General features: G+C 43.2%; 2 protein-coding genes across 2 annotated transcripts; one reads left to right on the top strand and one right to left on the bottom strand.

The window, feature by feature from the left end:
- Positions 1-5,736: 5,736 nt before the first annotated feature.
- On the top strand, positions 5,737-7,752 carry LOC126702942 (uncharacterized). The gene is made up of 3 exons (XM_050401809.1): positions 5,737-5,955; positions 6,292-6,636; positions 6,751-7,752. The coding sequence occupies exons 1-3, from the start codon at positions 5,737-5,739 to the stop codon at positions 7,750-7,752; spliced, it is 1,566 nt and encodes a 521-aa protein (XP_050257766.1).
- A 3,828-nt stretch (positions 7,753-11,580) lies between these two features.
- On the bottom strand, positions 11,581-12,759 carry LOC126702938 (uncharacterized). Its single transcript, XM_050401807.1, has 2 exons — positions 12,205-12,759; positions 11,581-12,111 (listed from the first exon to the last, which is right to left on the bottom strand). The coding sequence occupies exons 1-2, from the start codon at positions 12,592-12,594 to the stop codon at positions 11,581-11,583; spliced, it is 921 nt and encodes a 306-aa protein (XP_050257764.1). The 5' UTR covers positions 12,595-12,759.
- Between the last annotated feature and the right edge of the window lie 294 nt (positions 12,760-13,053).

Here is a 13,053-nt window from a genome sequence, read left to right as displayed (position 1 = left end):
TAACAAAGTGTTGCCTGGAGCATTTAATGAGACATCGCGGGCTCTGAAGCGTTAGGAACAGTTACGGGACACACGAAGCGACATTCTCACCTGTGGAAATCAAAAAAACATATGGAATTAATTATCCAAAGTCAAAACCCCATTTTTTCTCCTTGGATAGGAGGGGAAAACCTAGAGTTTTGAGGGGCTATTGTAGGGATAAGGGGCCCAAGAATGTATGTTGGGCCTTGGGCCTTGTCTGAGGACGCTTAGTTGTCCGAGGACAGAAAAACAATAATGAAGATGTAAGAGTCAGAACTCCATGAGTAAGTCACGACTGAGAAGGCTGGGGAAGGTAGGCTGAGGAGAGGTCAGAAGGTGTGTTTTGTCATCCAGAGTAACATTCTAAGAAATTCTATTGATAAGGATACACATCATGAACATACAGAACAAATGGGAGCTGTGAAATATCTAAGAGAAAGTTGCTACCACCATATTGAATACTTTGTAACTAACTCTCTGGCCGCATTAATGAGGAAGTGATATCTAAACAATAATTTTCAACCTTCAAGCTAGTTTCTAAAGATTTCAAGAAGGTGCTGATGGGACAAGGATTAATACTAACAATCTAATTTACACGTGGAGGGTAGAGATGAAAGAAGGAAGATAGTATAAAATAGAAAGAACACCCTCGGGATAGGGGGATCGAAACATTATGGGAAGAATATTGTAGCAATAAGAACTGTATTTGTAATCAAATTCAGAAATTATATACAAGAACTGATCTCCTCAGATTGTGCCGAGGATGATTCTCTTTAAATAAAACCAATCCATCTTTCCTTTCTTGTGATCTGGATCCGTTATAACTCTTACTCAACTCATTAGAACCTAGTTTTCTGACCCACTCTCTACAAATTCATTGTATTGGGCTCTTTAGGCCTAAATCCTTTTACCTCTTGGGCCTAGGAACTAAATTGTGTCCTCACAATTCCTATATGTATATATATATATATATATATAATTTAAATACTATTGATAGTCATTTTTATATTTTGTCAACTTTTTAAAAATTTTTGTAAGGATATTATTAGGTATAAAATGTAAATTGTCCATTTTTTTTATAATTATTGTGAAGCACCTTTTTTTTTTACGATTCATTTATTCTAGACTCTTTGGTTTTTGTATTTAATAATTGACTTGGATGAATATTTATGATGTGATTCCACATTTGATTCTAAAATTAAGAAATAAAACTTTTTAAAAATAAATAATTTAGGACACATGGCGCAATATTGGAATTCTAATTTGAAATTATAATTTGAGTTTATTTCAGTTTTACTTATTATTATATATATATAGATATAGATTAATCAAAGTTTTAAAAATATTTCCAAAATCAATATTTTAAGAGAATTCATAAATTTTTTTCCATTTAAAAATGTTTAAAAGGTGAACTATTGTTCCAAAGAGTGGCATTCAGTCTTTAGAGAAGTCCACCAAACGAGCAATATCTTTGAAGATGAGAAGAAATAAAGTAGAAGGTGACTCATGCAGTCATGCACAGTGTACTATCAAAGAGACTTTAAAATCAATGGAAGCCAATTTGTAATAATGAAGGTGACATTTTTTCTGTCTAAAAATGTGAACATGAGAAAAAAAAAAAAAAAAAAAAGTTAAAAATTTTAGTGTGAATGTGAACATGAGAAATTAGAGAAGATAGCGATGGCTTCGGTCCTGCAAGGCTCCATTTACATTAATAAAAAAACGGACTTAATAGACGTGAAGTTCCCCTCTTCTAATAATAGTTGTTTCTCCTAGTCTTTAGCGTCACAATTCTTCTTTGCTTTCCAAATACTTACACCATGTCTGTCACTTTACTAGAGCACCAAAGTAAAAATGACTGAGACTATCCTTAATAATGGGTGAGACTATTCTTAATGTTGTTGCTGAGGAAATACTAGGCAAGCTGATTTCACTTACCACTGACCAAATCAGCCTTGCCTGCGGTTTCAAGGAACATATAGAAGAGGTCGTGTGTTATGGTTTGCGTTTTTCACTTTTGAGAAGGAAGGGCCCTTTTTGGATTGAAAATTCACTAATGAAGATTGGAGAACAATAGTTTCGACCAGGTGATTGGATGTAATTTTTCTTTTCAATTTTGAATATTTGTGATTAGTTTTGAATTTTTTTTTAAGACAGTTTTAACTTATGACGTTTGCTCCTGATAATTGATAGATTAGTTTTGAAATTTGAATGTACAAATGCATTAAAAAAATGACCACTTGTTTATGCTTTTCTCCCTAATATGGATTTTTTATTGACAATTTAATGTGATTTTGTCTTAAAATAAATGAATTGCCCTTTTTTTCTATAAAATTAATAATAGAGATTAGGCTAATTGTGTGCACTGTATCTGTTTAGAGGTTTTTTTTAGTTAAATTTTCCATTCATCACGATTTGAGGTTATCTCATAATCCAATGAGATTTATGCATTTGCCATATGCAAATAGTGCAGACTTCGGAATGGGATGAGACCTAGTCCAAAAAATGAATAAACCCACACCCACGCATTGGACAATAACTTCAATACTTTTTTTTTTTTTTTTTTTTTTAGAATCAAACTTCAATACTATTTTGTTCTTCATAACTTTTTCCTCTAAAAAAATCATTTTTAAAATTATGTCCCATTCCGTAAGGCTACTTTTAGAAAAAAGACACGGACCTGATAAACATGTGAAAAAAGATTTAGCATCATTTTAGCAACAATTTCTTAGACTCGAGTTCAATGAAGGAAATCGAGTCTCACACACTCAATTTTGATGCGCTGAAAGGCTAAGGTGGAAATTTTTATACGTGTAGAACTCGAGTCTTAAAGACTCGAGTCCTATTTTTTGTTTTAAAGATCTCAAAAACAGGGAAGAAGAATGACGAAGAAGAAAGAAGGAGAGGAAGAAGAGGAAGAGGAAGAAGAATAAGAAGAAGAGACCCATACCCACGACAAAACCAAACCCACCCTATGAAATCACCTGCAAAATCAAACCCACCCACCCACCTATTATCTCTGTGAACTCACCTGCAAAACCAAACCCACTTGCAAAACTCTTTCTTCTTTCTTCTCCTTGTTCTCTAGATCTATAATATTCCTTCACCAAAACAGAACTCAAGTCTTAAAAACTCAAGTTCCACAGGTACAAAAAATCCACATTGGCCTTTGCCAGAGCATCAAAATCAAGTGTACTACTCTCAATTTCCTTCATTGAACTCAAGTTTTAGAAACTTGAGATTTTTTTGACTAAAGAAGGTAGAAGAAACTTGAGATGTTAGTTTGCTAAAATGTTTCAAAAACATGGCCACTAATGAAATTGTTGCTAAAATGATGCTAAATGGAAAAAAAAAAAAAATCGAAAAGATGTTTCCCACTAAATTAAATAGCCAAAGATAATTATTTTGCCCCCAACTAGCCTAGGAGGTCTTGGCATCTTTCAAATGAGAGCTAGGAATGCTGCCATCCTTGCTAAGCTTTGTTGGAGAATTGCTTCGAGCCCGGATGCACCTTGGGCACTTTTGCTCACTTCTAAATGCCTTACCCCTGCTAGGTTAGGTGAAAGAGGAAGGAGATTACTTGCCTCAAGTACCTGGGTAGCTTGCAAAGATGGGAGTGTTATATTCAATAAAGGATTAAAGTGGTCTATCTCTAATGGGGAGGCCGTGAGTGCCTGGGATGATTTTTGGCTTGCCTCAGGCCCTCTTAAAAAGCTTATACAAGGTCCTCTTTTAGAAGGGGAAGGGAAGAAATCAGCCTTGCAAATGTGTTTGACTCTTCCTTTGTTTTCCTTGATTCAATCCTTAAGGAAATACAAGGAGTGTCGCTTGCTGCCAACCCCCTCCAAGATGATATAGCTATTTGGGGCTTCTCTAAGGATGGAAGCTTCAATCTTCAGTCGGCTTACCTTCTTGCTAAGGGTTTAAACCCTTTGAACCTGACCACTCATAAACTTTGGGTCTAGAAGGCAAAAACCTCTCCAAGAATCAAATTCTTCCTTTGGCTTTGCTTCCACTCCAGCATCCCTACAAAGGAAGTGCTGGGTTCAAGGGGTTTTAACTTGGATAATACTTGTGTGATCTGTGTGGAGTTAGTACGGAGTCTATTATCCATGTTTTGTGTGATTGCAATGTGGTTAGGGAAGTCTAGAGGAACTTGGGTTTTGATGATATTAGACAAGAATTTTATGGCACCACATTGGTGGATTGGCTTAAAAACAATTGTGAATCCCGTGAGTATCTGTCTCAACCGCGTATACCTTGGAAATATGTGTTTCCCTAAATTGTTTGGCAAATTTGGCTGCATAAGAATCGATTTATATACAAGACAGGAAGGAAAGAACACAACATTCATGTGCAAATCATTAAAAGGAGTGCTGAGTTTTTTGCACTCGTCCCAGATTGCTCTAACAAACCGCCTAGAGTGCAAGTTCAGATTAGTTGGAAGAAGCCTTTGGCTGGTTGGATGAAGCTTAATACTAATAGTGTTGTTTTTGGTAACCCGATCCAGGTGGGGGGAGGTGGTGTGATACGGGACAACAATGGTGAATGGGTGGCTGGTTTTGTGAGGAAGCTTGGAAGTATGTCCAGCATTTTGGCAGAGCTTTGGGCACTCAAAGATGGCCTCTTACTTGCTAGGCAACTTGATATTCCTAATGTTAATATAGAACTTGATGCTGATGTGATTGTACACTTACTTAATAACCCCTCCTCTCATAATCTCATGTTAGAACTCCTTTTGAATGACTGTAGGAACCTAATCAAAACCTTCCTTAGCTGCACAGTGGCTCACATCTTTAGAGAAGCCAATAGATGTGCTGACAAGCTTGCTAACATGGGAGCAACTCAAGCTGTTAATTTCCTTTTGTTGTATGAACCACCGCCTGTGGTGGTTGATTTGCTAGCTTTTGACAAAGTTGAGCTCTTTTGTAACAGAATGATTGTTGCTTAGTTTTATGTTATCAGCTTGGTTAACCAAAAAAAAAAATTTATTTTGCACGTGTTTTGTATAAAGCAAATGTCACAACATTATTCATGTAAGCCTCCAAATCCCTAAATCTTGACCAAGTATGCATATTTCATAATGAAATGGCATATGACGGGAAGATAACACTAGTGACGGCGGAATCATCCATGACGAGGTCATCAGAAACAACGAAGAAAGCCATCATCACTGACGAAGGCAGGGAGTTATTCAATGCAGTCAATCAATGACCTGAGCAGTTACTAAATCAACCAGGCAGACCGTTGGGAGCCTCTTAAAAGTCTAATTACTGGACCAGGGGCGTTAATTCAGAGAGCATTAACAGCCTCAACGGCTAGCCCTTAAGGCCTCAGGTATAAAACTCTCATACTACCAACAGAAGAGGAGATATGCAAAAATACTCTGAAATTACATTTGACTTCTTTACTGTTTTTAATTGTTATCCTAACTTTGGCATCGGAGACTTTGTGGCAGGCACCACACCGGTGTCCCTCGTCGAGCAAACCTTCACATTCCACAAGAGATTCCATCTGCTCACTCTTACTGACGGATTTGTGTTCCATCGGTTTGGCGCCGTCTGTGGGGACGAGTTTTCAGATTTACATTCGAAAACGTAGTTTCCATCAATTCTCCATATCCAGATGGAATCCAACCCAGATTCAACGACCTTGGCCCAGCAAGTTCAAGCCCTTGCAGCCACCATTGAGGAACTCACCAGGCAGAACCAGGAAATGAAGCTGCGGCTCCAGCAGGTTCAACAAGCTCAACAGGAAGAAAACCGGTCCAAGGGTAACACGGAGGGAGAGGGGGATAGCCAACAGAGGGAAACCCCCCGGAGACCAACTACTCCGGACGAACAGAACTCAGATCTTCTTCGGGAAATAAGGAAAGAAATGGACGAACTAAGGAGCGCTATTAAAGAAAAGACAGACCGGAGTGTAGACAAGATGGTAAGGGCTATAGATTCGCCCTTCATTGCAGCGGTACTTGATTGCCCCGTGCCATCAAAGTTTCGCCTGCCTCAACTAGAACCATTCGACGGACTCAAGGACCCTCAGGATCATCTTAATACCTTTAAGACGACTCTGGGTCTTCAGCAACCACCTGACGAGATATTGTGTCGTTCCTTCCCTACGACTCTCAAAGGAGCTGCAAGAGAGTGGTTTACTAAGTTGCCAAACTCGTCCATAGACAACTTCGATCAGCTAAGTAGTGCTTTCTTGCGCCACTTCATAGGGGGACAACGCCCAAGGAGACCAGTAGATTACTTACTCACCATAAGACAGGGAGAGAAGGAGACGCTGAGGTCATATGTCAAGCGATTCACCCGGGAAACTCTGGAAGTGGACGAAGCTGATGACAAGGTGCAACTGACGACCTTCAAGGCAGGGTTGAAATCCAGAGACCTTGTGGCCTCTCTTGCCAAAAACCCCCCGAAGACAATGGCTGAGATGCTCCTGAAGGCACAAAAATACATGAACGCGGAAGATGCTCTGGCTGCCATAAAAGATACTGAGAGGCTAGGAGACAAGTCCAAAAGGGAAGACGACCGCAGAGGGCAAAAAAGAGACAGACCAGAACGTCGGAACAATGACGGGAATAGAAGGAGAGATGACAAAAATCCTCGTCAGGTAAAATTTACTCCTTTGGTTATGCCTGTTGACAAGATTTTCACGCAGATCAAGGACGAGCATTATCTCAAATGGCCCAGGCCATTACACTCGTCCCCCAACGTACGTGACAAGAACAAGTATTGCCGGTTCCATAGAGACCACGGCCACAACACAGAAGATTGCAGAGACCTAAAGGAACAAATAGAGGAGTTAATACGGAAAGGAAAGTTACAGAAATATGTAAAGAAAGGAGAATATAGCAAGTTCAGAGACGACAACAGGACCCAACATGAGTCCTTTACTCGGGATGACGACCATCCGTCCCAGCCTCCACGAAAAGTGATCGGGGAGATAAACACGATCACGGGAGGACCATCCTCAGGAGGATCATTTAGATCACTCAAAAAAGCATGCCACAGACAGGTGAACAGCGTCCACACCGTGCCTCCGTCCAAGCACCGACGAACATACCAAGACATGTCCTTTAATGAAGGAGACGCCAGGGGAGTAAAGCAGCCTCACAATGATCCCCTGGTCATAGTGCTGAATATAGAAGGGTTCAATACCAGGAGGATCCTTATTGATAATGGGAGCTCAGCAGATATCATCTACCTCCCAGCCTTCCAGCAGTTGAGATTAGATCCAAAAAGGCTCCGCCCTTTTGACTCTCCGCTCGTCAGCTTCAGTGGAGACCGGGTCTACTCCAGGGGAATAGTGACTCTGACGGTGACGGCAGGGACCTACCCGTTGCAGTTGACCAAACAAGTAGACTTCCTGGTGGTAGATTGCCCCTCGTCCTACAATGTCATCGTAGGGAGACCCACCCTAAACAAGTGGAAGGCGGCGACGTCGACCTACTGTTTGAAGGTGAAATTCCCAACAGACAACGGCGTGGGTGAAGTGAAGGGTGACCAAGTCCTGGCAAGGGAATGCTATCAGGCCGTACTGGCAAGAAAAGAGAACCACACGTGGACGATTGAAGAAAAAGAGGAGGACGGGATGGAGACCCTGGAAGCAGTGGAGTTGGTAGAAGGAAATGCGGACAAGACAACCAGGATAGGGACGACGCTAAGCCCCGAGATGAGAACGAGACTCATAAAATTCCTTAAGGGGAATCTAGATGTCTTTGCCTGAGGTCACGAGGACATGCCAGGCATATCTCCAGAAGTCATCCAGCATAGGCTGAATGTGGACCCCAGCAGGAAGGCCGTTCAGCAACGACGAAGAACCTTCGCTCCAGAACGAGATTAGGCAGTAGCAGAGGAAGTAACCAAACTCTTGACGGCTGGATTCATCCGGGAAGTATATTATCCAGAGTGGCTCGCCAATGTCGTCCTGGTAAAGAAAGCCAACGGAAAGTGGAGAATGTGTGTAGACTTCACCGACTTGAACAAAGCATGCCCAAAGGACAGCTTCCCTCTACTAAGGATAGACCAGCTCGTGGACTCCACCGCCGGGCACAAGCTACTAACGTTCATGGACGCCTTCTCAGGGTACAACCAGATAAAGATGGCTGAAGAAGACCAGGAGAAGACTGCCTTCATCACAAGCCAAGGACTCTACTGTTACAAGGTGATGCCCTTTGGGTTGAAAAATGCTGGAGCCACGTACCAAAGATTGGTAAACAAAATGTTCAGCCAACAGATTGGCAGGAACATGGAAGTATACGTGGACGATATGCTCGTCAAGAGCAAGGAGGAGCTCGCTCATCTGGACGACCTGGAGGAGACTTTTGCAACCCTAAAAAAACACCAGATGAAGTTGAATCCAAGCAAATGTGTTTTTGGGGTAGCCTCGGGAAAGTTCTTGGGATTCATGGTGTCCCAGAGGGGAATAGAAGCAAATCCAGAGAAAGTACGAGCTATCATTGACATGTCCTCACCCAAGACCGACAAAGATGTACAAAAGCTTACAGGAAGGATAGCAGCTCTAAATAGGTTCGTCTCTAGGGCCACGGACAAATGCCTGCCCTTCTTCAAAACCCTCAAGCAGGCTTTTGCTTGGACCGACGAATGCGAGGCAGCGTTCCAAGAGCTGAAGCAATACCTGAGCAGTCCACCTCTCCTGAGCCCGTCCAAAGGAGGGGAGAACCTATACTTGTACCTGGCGGTGTCAGCCTTGGCAGTAAGCGCAGCCTTGATTAGAGAAGAAGGCAAGAAGCAACTCCTGGTGTACTACATCAGTCAAGCCTTTCAAGGAGCTGAGTTCAGGTATCCAAGGATCGAAAAGATTGCGTTTGCACTTATAGTAGCCTCACGCAAACTCAGGCCGTATTTCCAGTCAAATCCTATCCTTGTGATGACGGATCAACCAATTAAGAAATCAATGAACAAACCAGAAGCAGCAGGGAGAATGGTCCAATGGGCAATCGAACTCAGCCAATTTGACATCGAGTACCATCCAAGAGCAGCCATCAAGGCCCAAGCCCTGGCTGACTTTATCGCTGAATTCACTCTTCCAGACGAAGATGGAGTTACAGACGAAGGTGATAAATGGACAATATAGACAGATGGTTCGTCAGCCCAAAAGAGGGGGGGAGTAGGGGTCGTCATAACCACCCCCGACGGAGAAGTGATGAAATACGGGGTTCAACTGAAGTTCCCAGCCACTAATAACGAAGCCGAGTATGAAGGAATATTGACGGGCTTGAGGCTTGGGAAAGCTCTTGGTGCCAAAAACTTGCTGATCCAGAGTGATTCAAAGCTGGTAATCGGACAGATCCGTGGAGAGTACGAGGCAAAGGAAGAAAGGATGCAGAAATACCTTAAACTGACAAGGCAACTAACTCAAGAGTTCGACATAGTGGAGTTCGTCCAGATACCAAGGAGCCAGAATATTGGGGCCGACGAAGTATCAAAACTAGCGTCATTAGAAGAAGGGAAGACGAGCACAGACATGGCAATAGAGATCCAGAAACACCCGAGTATTGAAGAGGTGGCGGTATTCTCCATCCAGAGCACAGACACCTGGATGACGCCCATAATATCCTTCCTCCAGGACGGGCACCTACCTCAGAATACTGACGAAGCCAGAAAGGTCAAGAAGAGAGCAGCCAGGTTTACGATCCTGAATGACGTCTTGTACAAGAAAGGCTTCTCCATGCCTTATCTAAAGTGCGTCGACGAGGACGAGGCCAAATACATCCTGGAAGAAGTACATGGAGGAATCTGTGGCGACCATGCCGGCTCCAGATCCCTAGTCAACAAGGTGATAAGAGCGGGGTATTTTTGGCCAACCATGCAGGGGGATGCTGCTGACATCGTCAGAAGGTGCGATAGATGCCAGCGGTACGGGAATGTGCAACGGCTTCCAGCGGAGAAAATGACGACCATAGCCTCCCCATGGCCGTTCGCACAATGGGGAATCGATATCGTCGGTCCTCTGCCTCAAGGTAAAGGTCAGGTAAAATTTCTTCTAGTTGCTATTGACTATTTCACAAAATGGGTTGAAGCAGAGGCCCTAGCAACCATCGCCGAAGCTCGGATCCGGAGCTTCGTGTGGAAAAACATAATCTGCAGGTTCGGGATTCCCTTGACGATCATATCTGATAATGGGAGGCAGTTCGACAGCCAAGGCTTCAGAGACTTCTGCTCGGACCTCGGGATCAAGAATCAGTTCTCATCCCCGGGACATCCCCAGGCAAACGGACAGACGGAAGTAACGAACAGGACGCTGCTCAAGATAATCAAAACCAAGCTGGACGAAGCGAAAGGTGCCTGGCCAGAAGAACTACCTAGCGTCCTGTGGGCATACAGGACTACAGCCAGAACCTCAACAGGAGAGACGCCCTTCAGGCTTACCTGTGGCACGTAGGCAGTAATCCCAGTAGAAGTTGGAGTAACAAGCATCAGACGAGGAACTTTCAGAGATGGACTCAATGACGAGGAACTGCGGTACAACCTGGATTGCCTGGATGAAGTAAGAGACAACGCGTCCGGTAGAATGACGAAGTATCAAAAAAAGATGGCCGAGTACTACAACAAGAGGGTCAAACTCAGGCGTCTGGACATAGGGGACCTCGTCCTTCGCAAAGTCACTATAGCGACTAAAGACCCTACTCAAGGGAAGCTGGGCCCTACATGGGAAGGGCCTTATCGCGTCATTCACTACTCTAGACAAGGAAGTTACCATCTGGAAACTATGGATGGACAAAAGCTCCCTCGCCCTTGGAACATTGAGCATTTAAAGAAATACCATGAGTAAATGTAATACATGAATGCATTCGTTATTGAAGTTAATAAAAGTATTATTCCTCTGATGTTTTTGCGCAGGTAGTGCTGGTCGACCGTGAGGCCTATTAATCACTAAGTAACAAGATTCCGTCTTGACGGATCTAAGTTACTGACGACCATAATAGTATGGTTAAAAGAATAAGTAACAAGATTCCGCCTTGACGGATGTAAGTTACTGACGACCATAAAAGTATGGTTAAAAGACTAAGTAACAAGATTCCGCCCTAACGGATGTAAGTTACTGACGACCATAAAAGTATGGTTAAAAGACTAAGTAACAAGATTCCGCCTTAACGGATGTAAGTTACTGACGACCATAATAGTATGGTTAAAAGACTAAGTAACAAGATTCCGCCTTGACGGATGTAAGTTACTGACGACCATAAAAGTATGGTTAAAAGACTAAGTAACAAGAGTTCGCCTGGACGGACATAAGTCGCCCAGGCAGCACCCCCTAAAGTCACAAGTGGCAGAAGTCAGTTGAAGGAGAAAAGAGCGCAGTACATCAAATCAAAACAGGATGCCACAACTAATTAACAAAGCACAAAAATTGTAGACAGATGAAAATCAGCCAAGATATCTAGAGGAAAAGTAAGTACGCTTCATTCCAGCCCATTACCACTGGGCCACTATCATTGTTTCCAAAATAAAATTAACTGTTTTGAAATTAGATTTACAAAAAGAAAAAGCCCAAAACAAGACGGGCACCCACCATAAAACAAAAATTTTTCTAAGTATCAAAATCAGGCATCGGCTGTGCCTTCACTGGTCGGTACGTCAGCAGCAGGCTCAGGCGCGTCATCGCCAAGGGCAGAAGATGAAGCCGCCTCATCCAGAGCCATTTCCTTGTCAACTTCTTCCAAGTCCAGACTCTCCAGGTTGACTTGACTCCAGAAGGATGCTTGATCATATACCTCCGAAGAAGCTCGAAACCTTTGAAATACCAACTGAAGAGCACAGTATTGTACTCGTCAGTGGTCTGGAAAGCCTCCACAGATCGAGCAGCGATGGTCACAAGTTTCTCCTTGGCTGCAAGAAGCTGCTCGTCCTTCTCGTGAGTCAACCCGCGCTCAACTCTGAGATCGTCCTCCAGCACTTTAACCTTCTCCTTCAAAGTCGTTGCCTCATCCATGGAAGTGATCAGGTTCGTCCTCAGGTCAGAGTTCTCTTTCTCCAAGGCCTCCATCCGGGTTGTCAGAGACGCCACCTTGGCCCCTTGAGTGAGGTATTCAGCGGTAATATGGAGGCTCTCTCCCAACACCTGGAGGAAATTATGAAGTCGTCTGTAAAAAAAAAAAAAAAAAAAAAAAAAAAAAAAAATGAATGATGAAATATAAAAGGAAGAACTCCATACCTGGACGAGTTTGTGGACATGACGAGAAGCCACATCGTTTAGGGACATGTCAGAAAAAGCCTTCAAGTCCGCTGGAGTGACGACCTCATGAGCCCTCTCTATGGCCAACTTCTCGTCATCCCAAATGGTGGACGAACGAGTATCGGTCTTCTCCTTCCCTTTGCTAACCACACGCAGCCTTTTGGAGCCAGGAGTGGGAATCTCCTCTATCGAGACGGTCGGGGAGGCAGTCCTCGTCGTTTCGGAAGCTATGGAAGGGACGATACTAAGGGGCATGGAAGCAGGACCTTTCCCAGTAACTCGCACTGCCTTCTTCCCCAGATTGGACAGTGGTTCGTCCTTCTTTGATCTCATCTTTGCATACATGTCCTTGTTGAATTTTGTCGTCATCTCTGCAAGAAGAAAATGCCAGTCAAAAATTGCTTAAGTGTACATAAAAAGAATCAAACATTGACGAAGTCAAAACTTACTCTTTTTGCCTTCAATGCCAAGCTGACGAAGAACGAAAGGAGATGGGTCAGGACCGAGATTGTAAAACGCAAGAGACCAGGGGTCAACCAGCTCGTCCCAGCTTTCAATCGTCTCAGCGTACCCGATCGCAGTCTCTATGCGTTCCTTATACCGTCTCTTCAGTCCGAGCCGTCTCTTAACTATACCAAGCAAAGAAGTAAAGAGGTTAGCAAGACCAGAGTCTCAAAATTGGCAAAATTGAAACAACGGGGAGAAATACTGACGCACCTAAGGTCGGGGTTCCCCACCGACGGAGCAACCTCGGGATATCACCCCAATCACTGCTGGATTGAGTCTCGAAGTCGTCCCCAGACACAAAGAAAAATCGCGACTTCCAAT

The sequence above is a fragment of the Quercus robur genome, chromosome 10 (assembly GCF_932294415.1).
Source record: "Quercus robur chromosome 10, dhQueRobu3.1, whole genome shotgun sequence".
Taxonomy (NCBI): Eukaryota; Viridiplantae; Streptophyta; class Magnoliopsida; order Fagales; family Fagaceae; genus Quercus; species Quercus robur.
Note: the sequence above shows the minus strand (reverse complement) of the source record. Positions and strands in the feature narration are given on the sequence as shown.

Bases quoted from the DNA above. Each gene is read 5' to 3' on its own strand.
- LOC126702942 (XM_050401809.1), top strand. From the start codon at position 5,737: ATGAAGCTGCGGCTCCAGCAGGTTCAACAAGCTCAACAGGAAGAAAAC. The intron at 5,956-6,291 runs GTAAGGGCTATA...ACCATAAGACAG, and splicing joins ACCGGAGTGTAGACAAGATG to GGAGAGAAGGAGACGCTGAG. The intron at 6,637-6,750 runs GTAAAATTTACT...GTACGTGACAAG, and splicing joins ATGACAAAAATCCTCGTCAG to AACAAGTATTGCCGGTTCCA.
- LOC126702938 (XM_050401807.1), bottom strand. From the start codon at position 12,594: ATGACGACAAAATTCAACAAGGACATGTATGCAAAGATGAGATCAAAG. The intron at 12,112-12,204 runs GTATGGAGTTCT...AATTTCCTCCAG, and splicing joins ATGTCCACAAACTCGTCCAG to GTGTTGGGAGAGAGCCTCCA.